Genomic DNA, 27,113 nt, shown 5'->3' on the forward strand with positions numbered 1-27,113 from the left:
TGAGAGAGGACTTTCCTTATCAGTTCAGTTTGTTAGTGGAAGGAAGGAGCAAGACCTACAGTACACATCACATAGTGGGGGGTGAGGGAGGGAAAAGAAGAAAAAGACGCTCTTCTCCCCGGCCTCCATCAACCGCCCTCCAGTTCTGGAGCATTCACCCACCCACAACCCACTGCAGAATTAATGCAGGAAGAATCTTTCCTTTAAAATGAAACCACTTCCTGAATCAGATGGGTTTTCTGAATCAGGAACTTCCTTTTATCCTCCTCTCTCGCTGGAGGATCCCAGACAAAATCCCAAGGTACCGTCACTGCTCATTTCAGTCCCTTCAAACACAAATGTGGGCTCAGATGTTCTCCCCAAAAGCTGCTGGGGTGGATTTGCATTGCATATTTGTGGATTTGCATTGCAGAAGTAGCCAAGGAGCCTCTGCTAGGTCAGAGCAGCGTGCACACACAGCTTCCTTCACTGATACAAGCTCATGAGATGTGGTCGGACAGACGAGGAGGGGAAGGGAGGAGTCAGAGGGCAACCCGCCCCCCCTAAAGCTGCTGCGATTTTGGTCACTGGCTCCAAGTCGTTTCAGTTCTGTGAAGCATCTGAGCAAGCAGAAGGCAAGGAAGAACAACACCTTTGTGGAAAACACGTTGGGCTCTTCAGGATGGACTTTTCTCCTGCTGGTAAGCCTTGACCACCTTTTGTCTCGTTTTCTGTGAGGGCTGTGCACCCAGTTTGATGGGGCAGAGCACACCGTGAAATGCCAGCAGTGAAAGTGAATGCTGCTGCTGGTGGCAGGAGGAAAGAGATGGTGGAAGATCCCTGGTGGTACCGTTACTTGCTTGGCAGCCTTGAGCAGCAGGTTTTGCTTTTTCTTGCTCTTTTGTGAGGAAACTCCTTCCAGATCTGGAGAAATGTTCCCACTGACCCGAATGTCTCTTGTGCTCAGAGTGCCTACTGTGCTGGTGATCCTAAGCTGAGCAGACTCGGGGATATCAAGGGTTTATGCAACACTTGGGATGAGCACCTATAAGCTTTGGCTTCTCTCCATGCAACTTTGGCATGGCTTGCAAGCTTCTTTGTGGTGTTTCCTTACAGCCTGCAGAGGCTGGCTTGCATTTGCAGAGTGTCTCATGCAGTTGGGTGTCCCAGTGCAACAAGCTCGCTGGTCTTTTGGCACTGGTAGCCTCTCTTGCTTATGTTTGTCAAAGGTTAGTGACTATATTCGGGTTCTAACACCTGAAAGTGGCCTGCAGGTGGGCTTGCCTTGTCCTGAAATAATCTAAAAAAGCAGGCGTGGGTGGGGAAGGTAAGCCACATCTGAGGAACTGAGAGAGATCTTGGGTTTTATTTCCTAGTTCGGCAGATGGTGGATAAAGTGGTAGGGATTCAGCAGAGAAAGGGATACTACTGGACTGAACATTTTCAGCCTCCTGAAGCTCTGTGCATCCGTATGTCTGAGAGTGGGGAGGACAGAGGCTGAACAAGGGCCAGGAAGAAAAGGGATCATCATGGAATGGCTCTGATGTGTCTGACCCTCTGTCCTAGCCAGCTCTTGTGTGTAGGTAGTGGAACAGAGAATGAAGGGGAAAAAAAGCAGTGCCCACTTTGAACAACTCTTCTGCACCTTTCAGCTCCTTAGTCAAAAGAAAACCAGCATGATCAAACCGTGTACCAGGCTTGCTTGGCAGGGAAATTGGTAGGACCAATTTCTGGCAGAGCTCTTGTCAGCATCTGGCTATTCATGTCGGTGAAAGCAGGGCTCTTTGGGTCACCTGGCCCTCACCACCTGAAAGCCATGGTGGACAAAGCTGCTGCGAGACAAACCAGGCAGGAAGAAGTGGGATACCTTATGTTTTGCTTCTTCTTTTGGGGTGTGCTTTCTGCAGAAACGGAGGCCCTCAGATCAGATGATGCCACAGTCATTCACCTAAGGTGTGAATTACCAAGCTATTTGTCTTAAATTTGCATGCTGCACTAGTGCGGTGGGGTTCTGCACTTCTTCACACCTCTCCCCCCTGGACTGTGCAAATTCTATCTCTGTGAGGTCCATTTTGAATTTCTTCTGGCAGCAGCTGGTGGAGAACTGTGGAGTAGCTGCAAGAGGGAGACAGATTGGGAGCAGACTGAGGAGCTGGAGAGCTTCCTGCTACTGACCTGGCACAAGCGTAGGTGGTGGTCTGCAAAGGAGATGACACAGAAGCTGTATTAATAAAAATAAATAAGTGAATAAATAAAGAATTGAGGTGAAATTCTTCCACCAGACAGCTTCACCCACGTGGGAGGTGCCCACCAGGATGCTCTGCTTGTGTGTTGCTGTGGGTAGGTGTTCCCAAACCCTTCAGCAGCCGCACTTGGAGTGTGCTTATGGGCCTTACCATGCAAACGGGCCAGCTGAACCTCTGCTGTGGGTGGGTAGCACATGGATGGTCTGTAACGGTGCTACAGACACAGTCATTCTTGATAACCTTCTGCTGCTGTTTCTGCAGTCCATCCTTCCTGGGTGCTCACTTCCCACTACTATTCTCCAAATGCCACATTCTCCATTCACGTACTTTTGCCTGCGATTGAAGGCTTAGCACGTGGGCAGCTCTGCACAGCCCACGGCTATGGGAAATGAATTCTTTGTTCTTCTCTTTGCTGGTCACCCAGACTTTTGGGTAACTTCAACCTGCCCTCCAGATGGGGAGGCTGAGGCCATAAGTCTCCACAACAGGAATTGAAGTCTGTGCTCTGTTTTGAGAAACAGCACCAAGAATACAAGCCAGGGCAATTCGCGAAGAACTGGCAGGTCTTCAAGACCTCAGCCTCAAGGTGTAAGTCCCACAAGTGCCGTGCTCATATGCATTTCTTTCAACATTCGCTCTCTGAAAACAAATTTCAAGCAGCAACTTCAAGTCCTCTCTGGAGAGGATGCCAACCAGCATCGACATTGTTTGCGTGTTGTGCGTGGACTTACAGACTTCATAATGGCAGCATCCCCCCAAAACTTGTGGGTGTTCTTCATCAGTGTGAAATTTCCCTTGTGCAGAGAAGCCTGACAAGGGCTATGCTTCATCTGTGTCCTGATCTAGCCCTAGAGGGAAGTGGAACTTGGTGGTCGTGAGGGCTTTGACAGCTCTGAAAGCCGTTCCCCAGCCCCCAAGGTGCAGGGCTGAATTCCCTGTGCCATTGCAAGGGGCTGGAGTAAGCCAGGCGGTGGTTGACTCAGAGCCTCCCTCTCCTGCTGATGTGGCTCATTCTGAAAGTGGAGAAGGAAGGAGAGGCAAGGCAGGCTGCTCCTAGTCACTCATCTGCTGCTTGCCCAGCTGCCTCTGCTGCTTTCTGTGCCTTTCTGTGGACAGTTCCCCAAATGAGCCTTTTGCATTCACTTCCCCTAATGGTAGACCCCAATGCATACGGTACAGTTGATGAACAGCCACAAAATAGCCTTCAGCAGAGCATTAGGCCTTCTGTTAGGGAAGCAGAGCAACGTGCAGGAGCTGACCTCATAATTATTTTCTGAGGAAATCAGAGACTTAAGCTGTTTAGGAAACATAGGAAACCTTACAAGCACCCTCTGTGCAACTCTGTGTAAATCACTCTCAAATTTTGCTCCAGGCATCGTTTTCCTTCCTATTTCACCCCGTCTTATCTCTTGATTCCCTCCCCTTCTTCGTGACTCACAGGCTTCTTCTCATCCACCCTCCCCACGCACAGCCTTTCCCACACGGTTCTCATTTTGACACACTGGACAGGTAAATCCCTTGGGGTTTTCAGAGGTTTGGGAAGAAGGGGGACGGAGTTATTTACAGTCTCGGTGGGGGTCGTTTGGCTGAGACGGTGCCCTCTGGGAGCCTCAGGTCTCTTTGAGATGCTTTGGGCTGCTTCAGCAGACACGGAACAACTGAAGCAAAGCAACCAGCCACACCACAGACTTTGTGCATGGGGTGAGGGGAAGGAGAGGTTCCTCAGGTAAGTCCTGCTGCAGTGGTTCATTGGAAAGAAATACGTGACAAAGTGTCTGAGCGAGAACGTGACAAATAATTCCATAATTACCGGCCCCTACAGGGGTGAGGGAAATAAAGCTGAGGAGACTGAGAGGCTGGCTTCATCTCCTGCAGACTCCAGACCCAAAGTAAACTGAAAGACCCAGGCACTGCTCACAGGCAGGACTGACGTTCAAGGGGAAGTCAGCGACGTGCCTGATGAGCAGCAAAGCCGCTGCTGTGCTGCGAGCTGCCGAGTGACACGGGTTTTCCTCCTCTCTTGACCATCCTCAGCAGCGGACAGCTTCTTTCAGCTCTTCGTGAGAGCTGCCCACAGAGCTGGGAGGGGACGTGAGCCTCTGCCACCCCTGGTTTCATGCTGTCTGCTTGCCCAAGCAGTGCCGCAGCCTCTCCCCTGGGAATGCAATGCTTGAAAGCAGCTGCAGGAGAGATGGGGAGAGGCTGCAGCCTGAGAAAGGTGAGAGCACAGCTTTGTGTGATTTAGCTCATGGAAACCCAACCAGCCAGGAGGATGGGGGAAAGATCACAAGGCAGGTCATTCTGAGCTGTTGTGTCCACGGCAGGAAAGAAAGATACGGACTCCAAGATGACTGCCTTTGTCCCCTTTTCCTTTTGTCTCTCTTGGCTGGTTCCTTCCCCTTTTTCCCCACTCATATTTATAGCAGTTGTTTTGCATGTGAGAGCCACACTAAGAGAATTTCCAAGGCAGCTGGTTCCACTTCCTCTTTTTCCAGGAAGACAGGAGGCCCAGGGGATTTTGGCTTATGAAACAGTGGAGCAGGGCATCCATTAAGCTGCCCTGACTTGCTGGGGAATCTCTCTCTCAGTGCTCAGATGCAGCAAGGATTCTGGCTGCAAGTTCTGCAGTGAGCTCCCAGCAGCTCCAGTGCCCTCAGCCTTGTGTGAGCCCCCTGTATTTTCCTGGGGCTTACCATCTGCTTTGCCTCTCTGCGCTGCCACCTCCTCTTTCTCCTTGCTGGAGAGGCTGTGCTTCAGCAGGATTATATTTAGCAGCAGTACTGTCACCCCAATTCTTCTAGGTCTTTTATGAATCATTTTGTGGGCTCTGTTGTTATCTGTTTGACTTCCTGTACATTGCAAGGAAGCCTGTTCGTATTTCTGTATTGTCTGTAGTCCACAGTGGGGAGGAAAGCAGATTAACAGCCTCCCACAGATGCTTCTTCTTCAGCAAGGCTTTCATTCCCCAGATCCTGCCCTCAGACTTGAAAAACCTTGATTCTCTTTCTCAACCCATTTTTTGTCTCTCGCTGTGGTGGATCAATCAATGAAGCAAGTGTCTCTTCATGGGAGGCTTGGAGTTAGATGGAGTATTTAGGTCATAGGTTGCTTGAACCAAAAGGCCTTGTACGTAAGGGTGACTGACACAAAAACCACCAAAGAGCATTTGGTAAGACCTCTTCATTGTGCTTGCAATGACTAAAACTGGTTGTGTGGGTGGGTTGCTGGAGGGTTAGAGGTCTACCAGCAGAGATGCTGGCTACTAGGCGGGGTGTATGGGGATGTGCTGTTGGCTCTGGACTGAGAAACTTTTGCAAGGCAAAGCTCAGGCGCAGTGGCTGCAACAGCAGGGAACATAGATGCTGGAGCATAGAAATCAGAGCTGCTGTGACATGACCCTTGGAGAGGATAGGCACTGAGAAATCGAGATGGCTTTTCTTGTGATTATGTTGGCCTCAGTACTATTTTCACAGGCACCGGTTTGCTCTTTCAGGGTCATCTGACCTGAACGAGGCTGAAGAGGCTGAAATAGAGACAATAAAGCAGCACAGAGAGGAGCTCTTAGAGGACATTAAGGTAAGGACCATCCTGTTCCTCCTGTCTGCCTAACCTTCTCAAAACTCTTCACCAAGGAATCTCTACACATAACAGTTCAGGTCATGAAGAAGTGCTCCTGAGCACTTGCTTTGGCATGATCCAAGCTGAATTCTGAGCTGCTGGCCAGCCTGACATATTTGTCACCAGCATTCATCCAACCTGTGGTACTGTCATCAGCTACCATAATGAGTTTTTTGAGAAAGAGTGATCAGTTCATTAACAGGGATGAACTGGGATTGCATATTTAGGGTTAAGGAAATTAGTGTGATTTTGCTAGGTCATATTGGCAGAGATTTGGCTCAGCATTTATGATTATTTAAAATTATTGATTACCTTATAATGACATATCAGTCTGAGTTACCTGCTGTATCCCTCTGTGTTTTTCAAACTTTTGTTCCATTCATGGACCTTTAACAAGTCCTCCTTGAAGGACCCAGTCTCTTTTGACAGGTGTGATGGAAGAACCTTCCACACAAGCTTCTGTGGTTGAATTTGCTTTTCTTCTTTTCTTTTAGCAGACCTAAACATTTCTCCACTGACTCCTAAACAGTCTGAAAGTGACAGATTCAAAATCAGTCAGTAATACCACATCACAGTCATGCATTGGGCTGTACAACTGCTGCTCTTCTGCCTCCATCACCATGGAATGTGTGCTCTCATCTTGCACTGAGTTTACATGCACAGCATGATGTCATGATACCTGGAGAATGAGTGCAGTATTTCTTTGAATAAAGTAAAGGGTTAAGCCAAACTACCTATCACTTCTCAGGCTTCCAGACTTAGCATTTCTGCTGCAAAATCAGAATGGTGTCTTGCCTCTTGCAAAACAGACTACGAATATATGTGCATGTGGTTTGCCTGTGCTTGGTTTTTATCTCTTTGGATTTCAGGATGGGCAATGGGCACTGTAGAAAGCATGATATTTGAGCAGGAACACTACATTTTTTACCCACTGTGGGCAGAGAAAAGATGCTAGGCTACACTGACCCATATTCTAAATCCTGAAGCCATTAGCCAGTGTGCATTGTCCAGTGGAGAAAGATGAGTTCAGGTGAACAGGTCCCTAGGAATAGAAATCTTTTCCCATCTGGATTTCTTCAGAATCTATTTAGCAATACCCTTTAACACAAAGACCGGGGAGGGGAGCTTGTTGTCTGGTGGGGGAGAAAGAGGAGGAAAGAGGATGGGCGTAATCTTGCCTGCTACACTGCCGAGAGACAGTAGAGAAGAAAATAACAACACTGATAATCATTTGAAATTCATGAGCTAAGATCACGTATTTGTGACAGTTGTGCAATATCTAACGCTTATTAAGGAACACGCCCAGCTCTGGCAGACTGATGAAGCAAAACAGAATGAAGGAGCAGAGCAAAACTGAAGTCCAGAAGATCTTTTGAATCGTAGGATATCAGAGAACTTCAGTTTCTCTGCTGGGTGCACACCACCACTGTCTCCTCACTCCTAGTTGAGGCAAAATTTGCCATGTAACAATCCTTCTTTCCTTGTCTATTCTGCTTTGCAAAAAGAATAGTTTGAGTGATTCCTGGAAGAGAGCTGTGATGCACTCTGGCTCTGAGGGGGACCCAAATTACAGAAGGGAAACAAGGAGATGCTGAGATCGTGGTTTCCTTGGTAACACAGAATATCCCGCCAAGAAGGCTATGGCCTGTCACAAACCTAAAGGAAACTGGATTCTGCAACCTGACTCTTAAAATTTGGCAGTGGTTACTCTTCTTTTTGTCCTCCACTTTTCTTTCTCCATCTCAAGACAGGTATCAGCTCACTGGTATTGAGTGATAGAAACATTAAAAACTCTGCTTCACAACGTTGCCATTTCTGGTCCACAATGATCTCCCAGTTACTGGTTCCACTTCCCCTATCCTGGATGTGTAATTAGGCTATGCAAAGCAAAAACTAGAAGGAAATGTGCATGATGTAAGGAGTCACATCTAACATTGTTTGAAGAATTGAAGCACTGGGGTGAATTCTCAGACTGATCCATGCTGGCTAAGCTTGATTTTCCAGCCCTGAATGACAGCAGACATGGGAATACCCTCTGCCCCTCCATCCCATTATTATTTTTTTTTTTCAGCTGGAATCTCTTCTGGATGGGCAAGGTCACATCAAAGCTGTGCATGTTTCACAGACATCCTTGCCTGGTTCTGACAAGCTGACCTGGCCTAATCCTGTATCTGAGGGAAGAAGTAAGACATGCTCCTTACATCTGTTGCTTTTCCCTCAATCACCTTTACTCCCCTGATATTTCTTTTGCAGAAGTTGAAGGAACAGATCGCCCAAGTGTTTGCAGAGATTGAATGCTTCCAAAATGAGGAGAGGCAAGAGACAGACCATAATGCTGGGGAGCAGACCAGGCAAGTGGAACAAGATGGGTATTCCTTTGTTTATAAAGTCTCCTTCTTGATGTTGAGAAAACAAAAGCACCAATGGGATCTGGATCACAACAAGGACAGGAATGATGACAGGAATTCTATTCTCCTCTGAGATTTCTCTTTCTTTCCGGATAGTTAGACATTTTACTTTGGGATTGTCTGAGTTGTCTTGTGAGTGTCCTAAGTGAAACACCTGTATTCTAAGTTTGACTTCCCTTCTTCTTTGTGTTTGCAGCAAACTGTCACAGAGGGATAAACTTCTGTCCCTGGGTCGGAAGAAATTCAACATGGACCCTGAAAAGGTAGGATTTGCTCATTCCAGCTATGAGGAGAAAGCTGTGAGGAAGAGGTCCTCATGGCTACTGGTCCATCTGCAGCTGCCCATGCCAAAGGAATTATGTCCAGAGAGTGTGGGGCTGGTTTCCTACCTTGCTAAGGCTCCAGTCAGTAGCACCTTCCTTCCTATCCCTGGGTAAAGTATTTTGATAAGATCAAGCTGTGTTGCCTCCCCACATCATGTAGGGCACTCCCCACAGAGGGCATCCTATCAGATGCAAACCAAAGCTAAAAGAAATAAAGGGAGGATGATTTAACACTGTCAGTGTATCAAGAGACCTAACTATTCCTCAGCCCAGCTCTTGCCTTGTGTGAGGCTGAGAATTGCACGTAATGTGATGGAGGAGGATGAGGTAAGGAGAAGGTGGGAAGTTTTAAGAATGTGTCAGGTTCCTTGTTTCATTCAGAACAGAAGTGGCCAACCTGCCTCTGTTGGTTTGGAATTAGTTTTGGTTTCATTAGTACTAGTTGGACCATAGAGTGAGTCTAAATCCTCCACTTTCTGAGACTCTCACCAGTGGGGTCTAGACCCCACAGCCTTCAGCCCTCTGCAGAAAGCTCTATATCTGCATTACTAAGTAGAGAAGATGTGAGAAAGATAGTTTTGTCTTCCTTCCACCTCACTGGTGGGCCAGTTTTTGAGCTCTGTAAAGAAAACCACAAACTGCACTGAACAACCGCTCATCAGCTGCTAACCACAGCTAGCAGCTTGGACAGCTGCTGGTCTGAGTGTCAACTTTACATGCCTCCTTCCCTCCTCTGCTGAGACCCTCAGGATGCTTTCCCCAGCCCACACTGCAGCCGGAGTGCTTGTCAATCCCTGGACACCTCTCTGCCAGCAGGAGCTGTTTTAAAGGACTGATAATGGTACTTCCAGCTCACGTGAGAGCAGGCTTCCTTTCTGTCTTTCTGTCTGACCTTGATTTGAGGCCCCAGAGGTGTCTGCCTCTATAGCACTGTGCCACGCTGTGCAGAAATGCTCAAATTAATTCTGACTCCAAACCATTTTAGTGTTATTAGTTCAATGCTGGTCAGCCTGGTCAAACTCCTATACTATGTGTCCAAATTGTTTTTAATTTAGAATAAGCACACCCAGATCTCTGTATATTGCTCCCCTTTTTCTACATACTTTAGGTTGATAAGTCTTGCAATGCAGGGAACTGTCTTTGCCCCTTCCTGCCAAGGCTGTATTTCATCCAGGCAATGCTGATGAAATGAGTTCCTATCTCCAACCACTCAGGGCAAGTTCCTGAGTCTAGGGGACATAAGCATCAGGAATACGGCTGAACAAAATCTTCTGGGAGAAATATTTTCTTCTGGAAAACGGAGTTCCACCGTCACTGCAATGATTTGCAAAATTAAATTGATCTAACTGAAATTTCATCTGGGGAAAAAGAAAGGAAAATAGTGTGGAGAAATCTCCCAAACATTTCAATTTCTTCTTTTGAAACTGCTTTTTCTTTGGGGCATTATAGAAATAGTTTTTTTTTTTTTATATATATTACAAGGCAAAGTGAATTGATTCTGTTGAAGTAGAACATTTTGATGGATCTAAAACAATTTTCATTCCTTTATTGCATTTTGTGAGGAGAGCTGCAGTGTGGTCTGGAGAATTGCAGTGTTCTTAGATACTGTTATGAATCTGAACCAAACCTCAACTTTCTGTAACTTTGAAAATCATGAAATTCTCTCTAAAATGGAATGTTGGCTGGTTTGCACAGCCCAGCTCAGACTCTGTATGTTTTTTTTTTAAAAACACAATCCATCCTTACTGGTTTGGGAAGATGGAGTTTAAGAGATTACAGACTTTTCTGTTCTGTGGCCTACAAGAAAATTATGGAGAGAAAAAAAAAAAAGTCTCAAGCCCACATTTTTGTTTAAATAAATTTTTTGATTAGGTCTTCTTATTTTCAAGCAAACTTTTTTTTTTTTTAAGTTAATTTGGAAAAAAATGGCAATTAAGGACAGAACACTACGATACTTTGATTGAAAATATTAAAATGAACACTTTTGAGGGCCTTAAATCTACCTGACTCTTTGGACTTTAGGCCTGCACTGCCCTTTTTTGTTTGCTTTAGTTTCCCATTCAGTGAAATATTTCTCCAAGTCTATAGATGAGCTGGGTGTGAGACTGACCCACTGCAGTAGACAAAGATGGATGGAATAAGGATGGGGAGATGGCAGTGGCCTCTCGTGGAGGGGCTGGGGACTAGCAGAGGAGACAAAACCATCAAAACTAGTGAAGGCTGATATCAGGATATTGAAGTCCTACCTTTGTGGCAGCCCAAAAATCTGTTTGACTTTGCTGTCTTGCTTCTCCTCCCCCAGGGGATCCAGTACCTGATTGAGCAACAGCTATTGTCCTCAGACCTGCAGGAGATCGCCAAATTCCTCCACAAGGGTGAAGGCCTGAACAAGACAGCCATTGGGGATTACCTGGGTGGGAGGTGAGCTACCCAGCCAAGATGAGGAGGCCCGTTGGAGGCTCTGTCCTGCCTGGCCCCTCTCAGCCACCCTTTTAGATGACCCCTGGGAGACCACAGGCAGGTGCTGAGACTGACCGTGATCTCACACTGTAGTGGGCTGGATGGGCAGAACACCTTGGAGGATGTCCTTTGGAGTGTGGCTAAGGCTGGCTGTATGGGCTACCTGTCCTTCCATCTGTACTGGAGTCAGTCTTCCCAGACAAGACTGGTGCCCATGCATCTTGGCTCCTTGTTGGGTAGAGGGGATGGTGAAGCTGGGAGGGAGCCAGGTGCATGTCGTCACACCACGGGGCATCCAAACTGAGCAAGACCAAAGCTCTCTTCTCATCTTTTCCCTCTGTCCTCTCCCAGGGACCCCACAAACATTCAGATCCTCCAAGCTTTTGTGGCATGTCACCAGTTTGCCAACCTCAACTTGGTGCAGGCACTAAGGTGAGTGACCGTGTAGGACGTAGCAGATGGAGCAGGAACCTGCTCAGCCACTGGGTCTTACCACACAGAAAGGTGATGAAAGCCACACTGTGATGAGATGGGGCTTTCCCAAGGCCCTACTTTGTGTGTTGGTTCTAAGCCTGTTTCTCTGTGAGGTGTTAACATAACTTTCCTTGGAAGACCTCTTTCATGGCCTCTAGAAGGATCTAGCCATTTACAGAGAAGATGGGGAAAGCGAGGTGGGTCATTTGTAGCTTCAATGGATGGGGGGATTAGTATTTTTTGTACCAAGAAATATATCACTCCACAGCGTCCATTATGTAAGTGACAAAGTGAATTCTATCTTAGAGCAGCTCATTCTCTTACAGGCCAGCAGAGCACTCCCTAGGGAAAAGGATGTATGCAGTATGTTCAGTTCAGCTTCCTCCTTTTAGGGATTTTAAGGCTGGTGAACCCAAGGAATATGTAGAGAGAGAAACAGATCTCCTGCTTCCTGTGCTGTGTTGTTTCTGTGGTGTGATGGGATGCCTTCCTGTATTTTCGTGGTGTCTCATGGGCTGAGGGAAGGGATAAAAGTCCCTTGCAGACCATCTAACCCTCTGACATGCTACTCCTGACAGACAGTTCCTATGGAGCTTCCGTCTGCCTGGGGAAGCACAGAAGATTGACCGCATGATGGAGGCCTTTGCCAACTGGTACTGCAAGTGTAACCCAGGAGTATTCCAGTCCACAGGTAGGTATGGGGAGAAGAAGGCCTGTGAAGCTGAGATCCACTGTTTCCTAGAGAGAGGAGCCTTCATTCTGTCCATTCGCAATGCACAGAGAGCATCACTTGGAAGTCTAGATGCCGTCTTTCGTATTCTCTTACCTTAAATTAAAAGAGGCAGACCAGTTCCTGTGAAGCTTTTCAGTAGGCTGAGGGTCTTCAATCCACATTTAGCTACTGTGCTCCATCCCATCCCAACAGGGATTAGGCTTGAGAAGTGCTCCCAGCCCCATGTGAAGTGCACCTCATCACAGCAAGGATAGCACTCACAGACGTGGGTCTGTAGAAACTTTCCAGCTAGCAGAGCTGTTACCTGACCAGATCTCTCCAGCTTGCCATCATAGCAGATCAGCTCTCTTCTGGCCCTGTCCGTCCTTCTTCTAGCATAGGAGAAATCTCCCTGTTCCTCCTACAGCTGAGGGGATGAGGCTGTTCACCAGAAACAGTAAACCAAGCTACCTGTTAGAATGGGGATTGATTTGCTCTCTAAGATAAATGCCATCAGTCCTCTTTTTCCTTTCTCATTGACAGATACCTGTTATATACTCTCCTTCTCTATCATCATGCTTAACACTAGTCTGCACAATCCCAATGTGAAAGATAAACCTCCCTTTGAAAGATTTGTATCCATCAACCGAGGCATTGACAATGGAGCAGACCTGCCAGAAGAGCTCTTAAAGGTAAGAAACACTCTGGCCTCCCATTTTCCATCAGTCCTGTTTTCTCTCTGGCTTGGGGTCCACTGAGAATCAAAGATCCAGAGGTCTCAGTGTAATGCAGGTCTATTGACCTTCTGCCCTGTAAGGGGGAGGGCTGCTCAAGGAAAAAAGGCAATAGGTACAAAAACAAATCTGGAAAATATGGAAACATCTTTGGAGAGAGGCTCTACACATGCTTGTTCGTGAGGACATGGAACAAAAGAGACAGGTCTGGAGACATTCAGTGAATAGCAGTATGGGTTTAAGCAAGTTTGTGTTTTTAAGTGTGTCTGTGTGAGAGAGGAACAGATATTGAGAGAAACAGATATTGAGATACTGAGAGAAACACACACAAAGACAGAGCAAGTGTGTAAGAGGTGGCCTAAATATACACCCAGTACATGTGGTATGCAGGCAAGTGCTCAGGGAGTGCGAGACAAAGACAATCTATAAAAGACATCTGTGAGCAGCCCAGGGAGCGCAACACCACCTCTGTGGGAGGAAGTCGGGGGCAGAGCAGCGGGTGTCTGTGTGCTGTGTAGGTCTGGGGCTGTGTGAATGGGGCATCTGCCTTTCTGAGAGCTAGCTGGACACCCATCTGCTTTAGACAGCTTAGAAAGCCCTAGCTTCCTAGGAATTGTCTGTTTCTTGAGGATGTGTGCTTGTGTGGCAATGTTAACGTAGCCCAGAGTATGTATCACTTACCCTTGTTCATACCTAAATGAATACCTGCAGCTTTCTCCAGTATTCCCATCAGTCGGGGCCTGAATTCTCTCACAGCAGGGTTTATCTTTGTGCAAGTAGCACCAACAAGCCCCAGCTGAGTGTCAGGGTCTCTTCCAGCATCTATAAAGCTCTTAGCAAGTCCACAGCATTTCTGATCACAGAGCATGAAGGTGCGGAAGGGGAGACAGAGACAGGAGAGGCACGTATTAGAAAAGCTGGAGCTACCAGTTTCCAGGGACTGTGCACACAGGACCTGCCCTCTGAGGCAAGGTGGATGTCGGCAGGCTTATGACATTTGTCTGGTTTCACTCAGCCAACCTGGGCGGAATAACTTGTGCTTTGCATCAGGGAGGCTGCCTGCACCCATCTTCGGACTTGTTGAGTAGCATCCCCTTGGGATAAAGGCTTTAGGTTTTTCTCCAGGATGTCATTTATTTCATGCAATCTGAGGGAGCTGTAGTTTTAATTTTTTTCATGACTTGGGTAATAAGTGATGACAAATGCCAATGATGTGAGCAACATCTCTGTACCCTTTGAAAGCTAGTAACATGCCTCTCTGTCGTTCTGCTGTTATGAAAGTCACATTTTGTGTAATCATCAATGCCAAATGCCATGGTTCTGCGAAATATGTCTCCTTGCGGTCACGCAGATGCGCGTGTTGGTCTCTGCACACAAGCTCTCGGCAGAGCATTTGATCACTGGATGGTGCACCACCAACCCAGAGCCCAAATGGGGCTGCAGTCTGTGTCACCCACCTCCCACCCCTACACTTCCTCAGTATCACCTCGTTGCCACCGACAGCAGTCCTCGCATGACATGCTGAGGTCAGTCACTGCGGCCTGTTTTTGATACAGGTACGCGGTTTTCTAGTTTCCAAAATGGGTCTATGTTTTCTTTCTTTCTTTCTTTTCTTTTTTTTTTTTTTTTTGACACAGGATGCATAAAATTTGCAATCACCTTTGAGGCCCTCTGAGGTGTACATTGAGGGCTGTTGTATCCCCATTACTCACCGTCCCCCAGTACTCTCCTCCCCCTTCACCCACCTGCCCCTGTGTAGAGTGAAGGGCCTGGGATGGTTGTGTACAAGCTTTGTCAGAAGTGTGTCTTTCTTTCTTTCTCTCTCTCCCCCCCTCTAACGCTCCGGGGCAGAATCTGTTTGAGAGCATAAAGAATGAGCCGTTTTCCATACCAGAAGATGATGGGAATGATCTGACACATACTTTCTTCAACCCTAGCCGCGAGGGATGGCTCCTGAAACTAGGTAAGGGATGGGACAGGCTTCCTCTAGCTCCTCTGAGTTCCCTGCCCTCGTGCCTCCCATCACAAATCTCCCCCAGGAGCCCACTCAGCATCCCAAAACCCAGCATCTCCACTGTCCTTCCACTGCTGCGGTAGGGTGAGGCTGACACCTGCTGTTGAAATCTGCTGCTGAGCCTGCTCTCTCCTCCCAGCCCCTCTCCTACAGGGTCTCTCTGCTCCAAAACTGGACCCAGAAAGATATCCCTCACCCCTTCCCTTTCCCAGCCCCATCACAGCAAAATTGGCTCCCTGTTTGTTATGTGCATCCTCCATATGGCATCACCTCGGTGGGGAGCACCGTGGTTTCCCCCTTGGGGCTGATCTACGGGGAGAGCTGGGACAGGCTGCCTCTGGGTGTGTGTGTATAGAGCAGGGTTGGGAGGAGGATGGAAAAGCGTGGGACTAATGGCTTTTGAACCTCACTGCCTTTAGGAGGACGTGTGAAAACCTGGAAGCGCCGCTGGTTCATTCTGACCGATAACTGCCTGTACTACTTTGAATACACCACGGTAAAGGCTTAACTCCAGGTTGGGAAATGGTGTCCTGGGTGGTTACAAGCCCCCAAGGGGCCAGGGAGGAGCAAAGAGTAGGGGGCGACTCTGCCCTTCAACCCCATGCTCCCAGACTGAGCTCAAACCTCCCTTGTCTCCTACCCTGTTTCGTTTGCTCTGGACTGGATGATGGGAGAGGCTGGACACTGAAGCTATTGCTGTGATCTCCTGTTAACTAAGCTCCCCATAGCATAAATGCCTGGGGTCTTCCTAGGCACACTGTGCTCTTGTCACCTCCACAAAGACACACATGTCTGGGGAATCAGAGAGGCTGTGTATAGTGGCAGAGATGTGGGGAACGTGTTGGGTGTTAATTCATGTTTCCTTGCCTGCAGGACAAAGAGCCTCTGGGCATTATCCCACTGGAGAACCTATCAGTCCGGAAGGTGGATGACCCCAAAAAGCCAGTAAGTCTCCACTGCTTGGTACTCTGCCAAAGCAGGCTCTTGGGTGGTCAGTGGGAGGAGAGGGTGCACGCACTGGGGAAGGCTGAGGTGGCTGGGGGCACGCTCTGGCTCTGGGGATGTGGGCAGTGCTGTGGGGTTAGGGGACGTGCCCAGGAAGGGGCTTTTTTTTTTCTCTGTTGATACTCCACCTCTCCATGAAAGCTCTTTTAGTGTCCAGCCCTTCATAGGATGCATGTGTTTACCTCAGAGGCTTGGTTTGGAGATCTAACATAAGGGGATTCTTGGGGCAGGGAAGATGAGACTATTGCATTTCAAAGACAGAATGCTCTCCTCCCTTTTGAAAGCTCTCTGACCCTGTCACCCATGGCTGAAAGCAAAAAAGCTTCCTTGCTTCCCCCTGTCCTCTTCTGCAATTCCATTTTGTTCCCTTTCTGACAGAACTGCTTTGAGCTCTTCAATCCCAACTGCAAAGGGCAGAAGATCAAAGCCTGCAAAACAGATGGAGATGGGAAGGTGGTTGAAGGCAAGCATCAGTCCTACAAGATCTCAGCAGCCACACCAGCAGAACGTGATGAGTGGATTGAGGCAATAAGGTGAGGAGACCAGAAGAGGAAGCCTGAGCCTGTCTTTGTCCAGCCCTGGGACAAACAGCCACACAATTTATTTGGCTACCAGAGAATACAGCCTGAAAAAGAGAGTGGGGAGAAACATTTGCAGCCTAACAACTGCTTGATGTTGAGGGGTTTTGAGTCCCCTTATGGAGAATCTCTAACCATAGCTAAATTCTCCCCTACTTGCAAATTTCTGGTCCTACTTTTTGGTGAGCTCTCTGGCCAGGTTCAGGGAGGTTGCCTGTGCTATCCTCCGGCATTAAATCTCTTGCTGTTGCTCTCATTTCCTCCTGTTTCCAGGACCAGCATAACACAGGATCCTTTCTATGATCTGGTCTCCGCCCGAAAGAAGAAGATTGCCAACAAAAACTGAGCCCTGACCTGGTCACTGGCAGCAGGAAAATGTATTTGTTGGGCAGCCTCCCTCTCATGCGGGGCACTTCCAGTGAAGAAATTCAGAAGTACTGGCTCCCTCTGCCTCCCACATGGTAGGAAGATGACTGACAGGACAACATAGCAGATTTGCTTCTTCCTTTTCCAACCTGAAGGCAGAGGCACTGGGTGCAACCCGCTGAGGACTGTCAGAGCTGTGGGCAGAGCACTTCCCATGTCATAACACAAAGGCTCCACAGTGTCTAGCCTTTGGGTTCTTCCGTATAGCTCCAGGCATGAGGGACAGGATTTGAGGGGAGAAGAGAATGTCTCCAGCACGTCTCCAGCCCACAGGCAACCCCTCCAGCTATCAGATGAGGCCTGGTTATTTTTCTGAGGAACCATGTGGGTGCTCTCAGGCCAGCAAAGCATGGTCCAGTCAGTTGCAGAGTAGAAAAGCTCCATTGGTTTCTCTTCCTTGAACAGAAATGCAGTGGGATGAAATCAGAGGACAAGGGAAGATAAGAAACCCTCTGTTCAGAAGAGAGCCCTCCTTGCCTCTTTTTATAGCCATGGGGGCTGTAATCCTGGAAAGCCCCTGCTCTGCAGCTGAGACACAGGTTTTAGGAAGTAATCATTGTTAGATGGGGAGATAAGGTGTGCACTGAGTGCACAGAGGCTGCTGGGCCAGGGAAGCAGCTCTGGGTCTTGGTCTCTCTATTTTAATACTCAGGGACCACCACAGGTCCCCCAGGGAAGAACCCCAAACACTAGCTCTCCTCCTGGCTGATGGCTTCTCAGCAAACTTTGCTTCCTGGCACCAACCCAGAGGCCCAAACCGTGCATCTGAAAGGTCTGCAGCCAGCAGGCATGACAAACCAGAGGTGCGTACGCACCACACACACAGAGGCAAGCACACACAGAGGCATTCCCACCTTCACAGACTGGTTTCACCTGGCGCCTGCTGCTTTTGTCTCTTGTGTGAAGAAATAAAAGTGTCTGAAACAAGCCGAAACCTCAGGGCAGCGCGATCGTTTTCGTGATAAAAGCAGAGGATGTGAGATAAGACGTGTCGTGTTCCTGTGTGCAGCAAAGCAGCCCGAGCACCGCCGCAGCTCTGCAGTGCACCCAAGATGCAGGAGGGCTGAGCGCTGGCACAGGCAGGCAGCTCTTGGGAGAAATAAATGGGACAGGAGGAAAGGTGAAAAGGGGAATGGAAACACTCTGCGAGCTGGGAATGGCATGGATGCAAGTGCTAGAAAGCTGCTACGGGAAATTACACTTGCGGGGTTAAAGGCCTCGATAAGCTATTGCTATTTTATCCCTTATATTTTAGGGCTCTCCTAGTAAATACCGGGGCTCAGGTCTCTGCCTTTTCTCTTCCTGCAGAGGGCTCTATCCACCAGGAAATCCGCAGCAGGGCCTGCACCACCTGATTATTCATTCCAGTTATTTTTGCCCGAGCCACAGGAACGTTGAATTAATTTCGGGAGGCAGGGAGTGTGTCTCGGAGTTGAAGCACGCGCGCACCCTGGAGAAGGAACGTGAAGGTTTTCTTCTGCAAATGTCTCCCGCTCTGAATCTCTCTGTCACTGACGTGATACGGAGTGAGTTTTTTGCCCACTGCCATGCAGTACATCTGCACACACACATCCGCTCTTGCTCTGGGTGCAATGCAGGAGGAAAGGTCACATCCAGAGGTGGGCGGAGAAGTCAGAATCTGGCCCCTCATGCTGGCGACGTCTCCAGCACGTAGAAAAGAAAGGTACAAGATGCCCCAGAGCCTAGGATTTGGGTGAGAAATGTCTATTTTAGTGCCTCTCAGGCTCTCTGTGTGCTCTGTGTGCCAAAAGGCACCCAAATGTAGCTCTTCTGCCCACAGTCTGGTTTTGGGAGAGGGAATCCAGGCTAAACTCTTCCTAGAGCTTACCTGGATCATTCCTTTGACAGCAGAGACTTCCCAAGCAATTCTTTTTCCCAAATTCCTGCAATTCTCTTCAGGTTGCCTGCATCCCTTCCTGTCCCTCCTTCCCCCAGATGCCCACACTGCAAAGGGTAATTATTTTTAATGGGGTGAGGGAGGATAACGTGTGAGAAGCAAAACAGAACACGGAGGAGGTCAGTTGTGTCATTTCCACCCATCAAAATAACCACAAGGGTGAGGTGAAAATGGACCGTGTTTCCTCTCTCTTCAGAGGCTGAGGTAGAGAAACAGAGGCCATAAGTTTGGGTGAACACAGTGGTACTTGGTGTCGGCCACCAGCAATGCAACATGTACGCTCGCCGAGTGCTCTCCCATACCTCATGCCAGCTGAATGCCAATGTGTCTGCATGAGGAGGGAGCAAAATGACAAAAATTGGCCAGGGTGCCTCAGGCCAGATCTATAAAATTTGGCAATCCACTTGTACCAGTGTGCCTTGGCAGCCACGCTTGGAGCTGTTGCAAACCCGTGATGGGAACAACTTGTATAACTGGAATAGCACCACCGGGCAATGAGTTGCTGCTGGTCACCATCACAGATTTCCTTCTCAGAGGGCACTACACACAAGTGCATACGCACAAACACACACACACACAGACCTTCAGGTACTAAACCTGTCAGATTGCTATCTGGTTGATGTGTTCCTTTTTCTGCTCACGTGGGTCACACAGACATGCGTGCAGAAAGACTGGCGTTTACTCTCTGTGTGCCCAAGGACTCCTGTGCACACTAATTTGTTTTCATAATAAATGTCTGTTTTCACAAAAGGCCTGGGAAGAGAATATCATGGATGTGTGGACTAGACCACATCACTGCATCCTGCCTCCTCCCCCTTCTTCCCTTCCTCCCGTCCCTGTTTATCAGCTCCTTTTTGGAAGGCTAATACATTTTAAAAAGGCTTTCTAGAAATTGCTTGCAAGCAGCAGAGATGGAGCAGCTGTGAGGGAGCCAGCAGACTCATTCAGCACTGCTTATATCTAGCAAAGGCTAGAGAAAACATTTCAGAGGTGGCGTGTGGAAGGCAGGCTGGGCTGAATTCAGGACTGAGAGCACATCAAAGCTGATGGGTCAAACCTGTCTTTTCCCAAGGGATGATTGCCCTTGCTGATAAGAGCTCAGGAGCAAACGGAGGCCTGTTGGACAGCAAGGGTCTGCAGGAGAGGTGGCTGGGGTGGTGGGTAGTGGCAGAGCTGGAGCATCCATCTGGCATACTGACCACTCCTGGCTGGCCTGGAGCTGCTCAGCTGTGTGTCACACACCCTTTAACATGAAGGGAAAAATCAAGTGGCTCTTTTCTGCTAGCTAAAAAAGGGGTTTTGGAGCAGAACTGCAGCCTTTCAGTTCCCTCCGTGGCTGTGATACGCCGTGTGAGCCCCACACCTCACCCTGCTGCAGCAATGCAGAGGTTGCAACCAAGAGGGATTGACAGGTCTTCCAGCTCGTACCACAAACCTGGAGAAAGAAAAGGCTCTTACAAGAGCATCAGGAGGATGGCAGCCAGACTTATACCCTCTGGGATCAGTCATTTGTATGGAAAGAGGCACATCATTGCCGTATTTGAATGATGCAGTCAGATTTATGGAGGGCAACAGGAGCAGTTCTTCCCGTCCCCCATCCCTTACGATTGGTGGTGGTAATGCCTCTGGTTACCTGAGGAATAAGGTAACACACTGCTGTTCTTCCTCCCTCTTAAAACTTTGCTTGAATATGCATTTCACACAGGAGGTGCAGAGCACAAAGGCAAAGAGCAGCATGGCTCTCGATGACAGCACCACGACCTTTCTGCTGGGCCTTGCTCTTCCTCATTTCTGCCTCCCTCCTGACAGGGGGCCAGCCTGGGGGGGCTGGAGGCAGCCTGAGCAAATGAGGGTCAAGACCTGTCCAAGGTTTCTTGGACTGTCACCGCTATCACATCTGCAGCGGCTCTGCCCTAAGTGCCTGAGACAGGGGTGCGCAGCGCTCTCATCTCTTCGTGCCATTTCCAATCCCGCTGCCTCCCTGCGATGAAGATGAATGTGGCCTGTCCCAGGTTATCATATTTCTGTGTGTGTGAGCCTGTGTGCAGACATCAGGTTGTGCTTGATGCTGTTGGGCTAACTGCAGGGAGGTTGTGTGCAGTGGGATGGGGGGGGGGGGGGGGAACACAATCTGGAGCAGAATTTGGGGAAGGACTGTGGGGGCTGTGTTAAGCCACACCGCAAGGTGAGACATGTAGCAGTGCTTCCTTCTGAGCTCCTAGGCTGACCTTAGGGCACCTACACGAGGAAAACATTTTCTGCTGCTCCTTTAACCATGGTGGGTGGAAGCAAGGTTCCTGGGGATGGCTGAAGAGGTGGTGATTTGTGCAATTAATGTCTAATCAGTTCTATGAATATTTATTGCTAGTCAGCAAGCTCCTGACTTGACTGACAGCAAAACCCCATCAGACCAGAGTCACATTCACAGCTAAATCAGAGCCTACTTTGGGGTTCACAGATGCAAAAGGTCCAAAAGGTATAACCAAGGGTGGCAGGCACAGGAACCTCTTCAAAATTTTATTCAAACTTTTTTTAAGAAGAAAAAAATATATATCTTTATTCAAACCTTTTTTAAGAAGAAAAAAAATAAAAAATCAGTCTTTGTAAAAATTGTCTATCTGGGGAAAGGCACCTTGAAATTCACTGATATATTAGCAAACTTAACCTATGACTGAGCCTGAGCTTGTTCTGCCTGTGTAGGTGTGGGTGTGTGCACATGTGCTCATTTATTTTCCAATGCAACATAGGAGAGAAAATTAAAAAGGAGAGAAATAAAAATTCCTGCACCTGTTTGAAAAGTCACATAACAGTCAGGACATTCCTGGAGCTTGTCTTTGACCCTTCACCCACCATGGCATAAAATAGCCAGTACTTTGAGTCCTTGGGAAATGCTGTTTTTGGACTTTCTGCCATCACCAGATTTTTGATGTTTCTCAGCTTTGCTCTCTTCCAGCATCCCTCAGAATGACTTTCTCCCTGCTCTGATCCTTCCACCTCACTTCTGCCTCTGACTTCTCCCCACGGTGCCTTCTTCAGCTGGGTGCTCTCCACAAAGGTGCCGCTGCTCTCCCACCTTCACCCACCTCCCTTTCCTTTCTCCTGACCAGCAGTGCTGCTCCTCCTGCTCTCCCTGCTTCCTGGCCAGGCTCTGCTCTGGGAGCTCAGCGCCTGCCTTGGCAGAGCTCTGGGGAAAACCCCCTATTATCCGTGCAAAGACAGTTGCTAAAACCTGAGCCAAGCTCTCCAGCTCCCGCTGCTCACCTGCAGCTTGGGTTTGTGCTGGAGGCTCTGCCAAAAGCCTGTTATTACCTAAATGAAAAAGACACGCGGCCCTCCCTGAGAAGGAAGAGGCGCAGATAACAGTGATTTGTCTGCTGCCTGCTGCCTTCTGACTGGGAAAAACATCCCAAATTCCCCCAGGGCTTCCAGGAAAGGCCCTCAGGAGAGAGGACAGAGGCAGCGCTGCACAGCGAGGGCCACGTTTGCACTTTCTGCATGGGTAAGATCCTGTGATTTTGATAGCAGGGTGGGAGAAGACCCTCTGAATTTGCACCAGAGACATCCCTTTCCTTTCATGTGATTGTGCTTGAGCTTATACAGGATTGGGAAAATACAAAACGAGAGCCAATAATAGACCCAGAATAAACAGCAAGGTATCAGGGGAGGGACGGAAGGGAGGGCTTGCAAGCCTGAAGCCATTATCATCCTGTAAGGGGGCTCTGTTCTGCAAGGATCTGGCTATTGTTTTCCTTGCTGCAGCCCTGGACTGTGCTGCGGAGCTGTGATTTCAATATCCAGGAGCTAATGTACTGCTTGGCCTCCTCTCCACAAGGCGTTCAGCAGGGGATAGTGTGCTTCATACACCAAGGGACTGGAGGGACTTCAAGGGAGGCAGTGGAAAGGGGTTTCTCTACCCTAAACTAGACCAAAATATCACCATGCTCTTCAAACATAAAACTGGGCTGGAAAAAAAAAAAAAAAAATCTCATTTGAATGTTCAAGGGACCCTTGCTTTGTTTTACATTTTGAGGCTATTTTGCCTCTGGAGAAGAGAAAGTAACTTGCTTCTTTCCTTCCTTTTTCTTTTTTTTTGTATTTGATGTGAGAATTGAAAATGTCATTTGATTCCCCCACCTCCAGGTGCTGGGGCTTTATGTTAAGTATCATGATGCTTAGAGCAAAACGGTGAGAATCTGCATCGTTTCCACGCAATCCTTCCACCAGATGCCTCAACTCCTGCTGCAAAGTGTGTTCTTAGACTTTTCTTCCCTTAAATGCTTGCTCTCCTGTGTTCCCAGCACCTGATCAAAATATCTCCGTGCCAGTTGCAGCTCTGCTCAACCCTTTGTAATAACATAGAGAAAAATATTTTTTCTTTTATTTTCTTTTTAATTAAGAAAAAAAAAAAAAAAAGACCAACAACTCAGAATGTGCTAGAAATAGCCTGGTTAGAAAACCCCTAGCAAACCCTCTGTCCTGTAGTCAGGTTTGGGAGCTGCTGCGTATATCCTCTCCCCTCCCCGGTGCAGGCAGGCTGCTTCTGTGAGCTGGGGATTGCTAAAAGATTGAAAACCTGTTGGTACGAATTTCAGAGATGCCTGGCAGGGGCAGCTGAAGCAATGAAGGGTTCAGTGTATTAAACTCACCATACTAAAGCCATAATGGGATTTTGCATGCTGCTGCGACCAGAATGCTCAAACCAGCTCAGCATCTCGCCTCATCAGACATGCTTTCGGTATGTCCTTCTTGCTCCAGTTGCTCTTCCCCTACCTGTAGTGGTACTCATAAGGCTTTGGTAAAATGTTTTATGACAGAATATGAAGGGGGGCTTTCCCCTTGTGGCCACCAAGTCCCATAGATATGTTGTTGGCTTCTTCCTCTGCTCCTTTTAGGATGTGATAAGCATTATTTAGAAGTGAGAATACGTCAGTAGTGGAGGAGAAAGGGCAGAATTGCTCCCGAGGAAGAAGAAGTAAGAAAGTGGGTTTCTGAGGAGGTGGGTCAGAAGTACGTGAGTAGAAGGCTTGGGAAGAGACAAGTCAAATGACATTTTGAAAATTTGAAAATGAACATGAAGGAAGGCTGTGAAGGAAGACTGGGAGCAGGGATGCTGGAGGGGAAGAGCTGGGAATGGCTTGGGGAAGGGAAGGGTTCAGAATGAGGAGGGTGTGGATGGGCATCTGATACGGGGAGAGAGGGTACAGAGGGACTGGGGCTGTGAGAAGACAGGCACCGGGTCTGAACTGGGTTTGTAGTTTGTGCAGTGCAGGTGCATTTGGAGGGGACACGTGCATTAAGAGTTATCTAAAAAAATAAATAAATAAAAAGCCAGTTTGTAATCAGAAAGCTGGGATTTGCTCTACTGGATGTGCTTTTCCTCTGCAAACCATTTGAGAGACTTCAATTTGTTAAATCTCTTGCCCTGGAGGAGGTGAGGAGGTCAAATGCCTTTTGGGGGGATAGACACTTGGCAAAGCTGTTTTCCTACTGTTGCGGAGCCCCTATCTCACCCCCATTTCAGGCTATAATGCCTAGAGAGAAGAAAACTAGATTAGATACAGGGATGGATGTGAGAAGGAACCCTCAATTCACCTCGCAAGGCTGTTTGCTCTCACCTTATTCAGGAGGCCAGCCTCCCATCGGTGGTGACCAGTCCTGAGGTTTCTGTCTGAGCAAGGAGCAGGTCCAGCACATATCATCCCTATGCATCAGGGAGACAAGAGGTGGTGGCAGGGCTTGAGCATCTGGGGAGAAGCCTGATTAGTAAATCTGTTCTTGTCTTACCCTCTGGTGTGTTTGGGATCAGGGATTCTTCACCTCAGGCACTGTCGTGGCCTCTGGGGAGGTGTTCAAGGGCTGGGGAACCTGTTTAGACATGGAAATCCAGGATAGGAAGGAGGAAGAAGCACAGGCAAAATGAGGACTGGAGAAGAGGATAAATGAATGAAAAATGAATGAATAAGTGAGAAGAAAGCAGGCAGGTCCACAGGGAGATGCACCAGGGCAGTCTGTGTTCATGTTTATTTAGAGATGTTGCTGTGGGCTCCCTCGTTGCCTGATCGTTTTAGCCTGACCAGTGATCGTCCACTCATCGGATCATAGGCTAGAGGCAAGAAGACACCAGGCTGTCTTCAAGAGAGGTTTTGACTCCCAGGAGGAACTAGCAGACAAGAACTCCTTCAGAAACACTTGAAAACAAGGAAGACTTTTCATACCCTTACCCCTTAAGTACCTGAAGGCCAAGACTGCATCTTGAATTTTAAGGCGATGAATTCACTCCCTGGGAGCTGAGCCTCAGGCCTCCAATGTTGCCAGATATTACCTATTTCATCTTTTCATTTTCATTACGTTGCCTCTGTAAAATGGGACATTATACCGCAGTAACCCTTTCAGTTCTTCACGGGTTGCCTCACCTACTGAACCAGAAGCTTTTTGGGGTGAAGTAGTTGCTGTAGCAGCGCAGAACTTGCATGCAAGGTCAATGTCAATGTCAATGTCAATGTCAATGTCAATGTCAATGTCAATGTCAATGTCAATGTTATTCTTGTTGGGGCTACTGGAAATAACATTTTCTATTTCTTCCTTGCATTTTCGTTCTTTTAAGGTTTTGCCCACTCCCTCTTTCCATGACTACTCCATACCTAAGGGGATTGTGCTGGGTGGGCTGTGTCCTGGCCAGCTTTGCTTCCCCTTCACCACCATGAGGGGGTAGGCAGGGAGTGCAGGAGAGAAGGAACTGGCTGGCTGCCACTGGGGAACCATCCTGCCACATTATCTGGGTTATCTACATCAAGATGCATGCCCCAGAAGTCCCCGTAACCTCACCTTGACACAGAGTCAGAGCAAGCCTCCCTGCCTCTCCAAACCCCACAACCTAAAATATAAGACTGAGTGGAAGTGAGACAGGTTAAAGTAAGGGAATATTTGTCAGTGTCAGTAATTTAGTAATTTGGAGTGTAATTTAAGTGGGCACCTCCGGCACAGTGGGCATTAGCACAAGGAAGGCATAAGGCATTTCTGTGTACGCTGCTCCTTTCCAGCCCAGAGAAAGCCAGGGAGGTGCTTGAAGGTTTGCTCTTCAGCTGTGAGTGAGTTTGCAAGGGAAACCACATGGCTTGGGTCACTGACAACTTGAGTAGCCAGAGCCCCAGGGGCAGTGCTCCCTAGCTGGCTGGGTAACAAGACCATCCGTCTGCAGGGCTGGCAGTGAGGCAGCCAGCCACTCGGCGAAAAGATGGATCAAATCATAACGTGGCCAAGAAAAACTGGAGAGGGAGATGGAGTCCAGCTCTGTTGAGCCAGGCTGTGGCTGCTTAGCAGTAGGACAAAACTCGGTTGGGTTTTACTTTGGCATCAGGTCTGGGTATGGCACCCAAGTTGTGTCACCCAGCACCCAAACCAGAAATCAGTTGTCACCATTATTGTGCCAAAAAAAAAAAAACAAAACAAAAAAAAAAAAAAAAAAAAAACAAAAGAAAACAAAACAAAACAAAACAAAACAAAAACAAAAAACAAAAAAAAACAAAAAAAAAAAAAAAAAAACACATCACAGGCGCAAGGGAAGGGCAGATCAGATTGAGGCAAAAAAATCCAACCCACAGGGCTCCAGCCAGCAACCAACCACCCCTGCCACGTCTCCACCTCACTCCACTCCACGGGGCATGGGAAGATGGCTCCATACCCAACCTTCCTCTTCCCCCTCGAGGGATGGACCTGTCTCCCATTTTTTCCCTCTCAAGGGTAACCACTGGGCACAGAGGAGGAGAGCAGATGTGCGTGAGGATTGGCACATGGCTTCCCAGCTAGAAACAGGCATGCTGTTAGCACACAGCACTGCACAGGACTGTCACGGTGAGACGTGGAGGCACGGGAACAAGCTCCCTGACAAGGGGAAAGTAGCCCCGTACTCAGCACGAACAGCCTGCTGGCCCTAATTCCCTCCCTGCTTTGGGCTCTGTGTGCCAGGATGAGATGCATCAGGAGAGGTACCATTTTGCTAAATCTTGAAGCTGACACTTTTAATATCCATTAGCATTGCTACTCTGCCAGAGAGCATTAACTGAGATACACGGACTGCTCTCTGCCTGATCCCTAGCCCCAGTCCCTACCATCCCTTCCTCTGTCTCCCCAGCCCAGCCTGGCTGCTGTTCCCAGTTATTTCTTTTTTTTTTTTTTCAGCCCCCCACCCCTCAACAAATCTGTCGCTGACATCTTTCTC

The 27,113-nt window shown here is 48.3% G+C and overlaps 1 protein-coding gene across 1 annotated transcript; it reads left to right on the forward strand.

Annotated features, from left to right (window-relative positions):
* The first annotated feature begins 391 nt into the window (after window positions 1-391).
* CYTH4 (cytohesin 4) lies at window positions 392-17,916 on the forward strand. The gene is made up of 13 exons (XM_068665632.1): window positions 392-680; window positions 5,719-5,801; window positions 8,097-8,194; window positions 8,448-8,514; window positions 10,877-10,995; window positions 11,386-11,466; window positions 12,087-12,199; window positions 12,764-12,912; window positions 14,806-14,917; window positions 15,388-15,464; window positions 15,842-15,913; window positions 16,352-16,506; window positions 16,825-17,916. Exons 1-13 carry the CDS (start codon window positions 482-484, stop codon window positions 16,895-16,897), a joined length of 1,398 nt encoding a protein of 465 aa, XP_068521733.1. The 5' UTR covers window positions 392-481; the 3' UTR covers window positions 16,898-17,916.
* Window positions 17,917-27,113: the final 9,197 nt, after the last annotated feature.

This window comes from Anas acuta, chromosome 1, assembly GCF_963932015.1.
Source record: "Anas acuta chromosome 1, bAnaAcu1.1, whole genome shotgun sequence".
NCBI classification, from domain to species: domain Eukaryota; kingdom Metazoa; phylum Chordata; class Aves; order Anseriformes; family Anatidae; genus Anas; species Anas acuta.

Excerpts from the sequence above, each read along its gene's own strand:
- CYTH4 (XM_068665632.1), top strand. The coding sequence starts at position 482 with ATGAGATGTGGTCGGACAGACGAGGAGGGGAAGGGAGGAGTCAGAGGG. Across the intron at positions 8,515-10,876 it reads TCAACATGGACCCTGAAAAG|GGGATCCAGTACCTGATTGA; the intron begins GTAGGATTTGCT and ends CTCCTCCCCCAG. Across the intron at positions 14,918-15,387 it reads GGGATGGCTCCTGAAACTAG|GAGGACGTGTGAAAACCTGG; the intron begins GTAAGGGATGGG and ends CACTGCCTTTAG.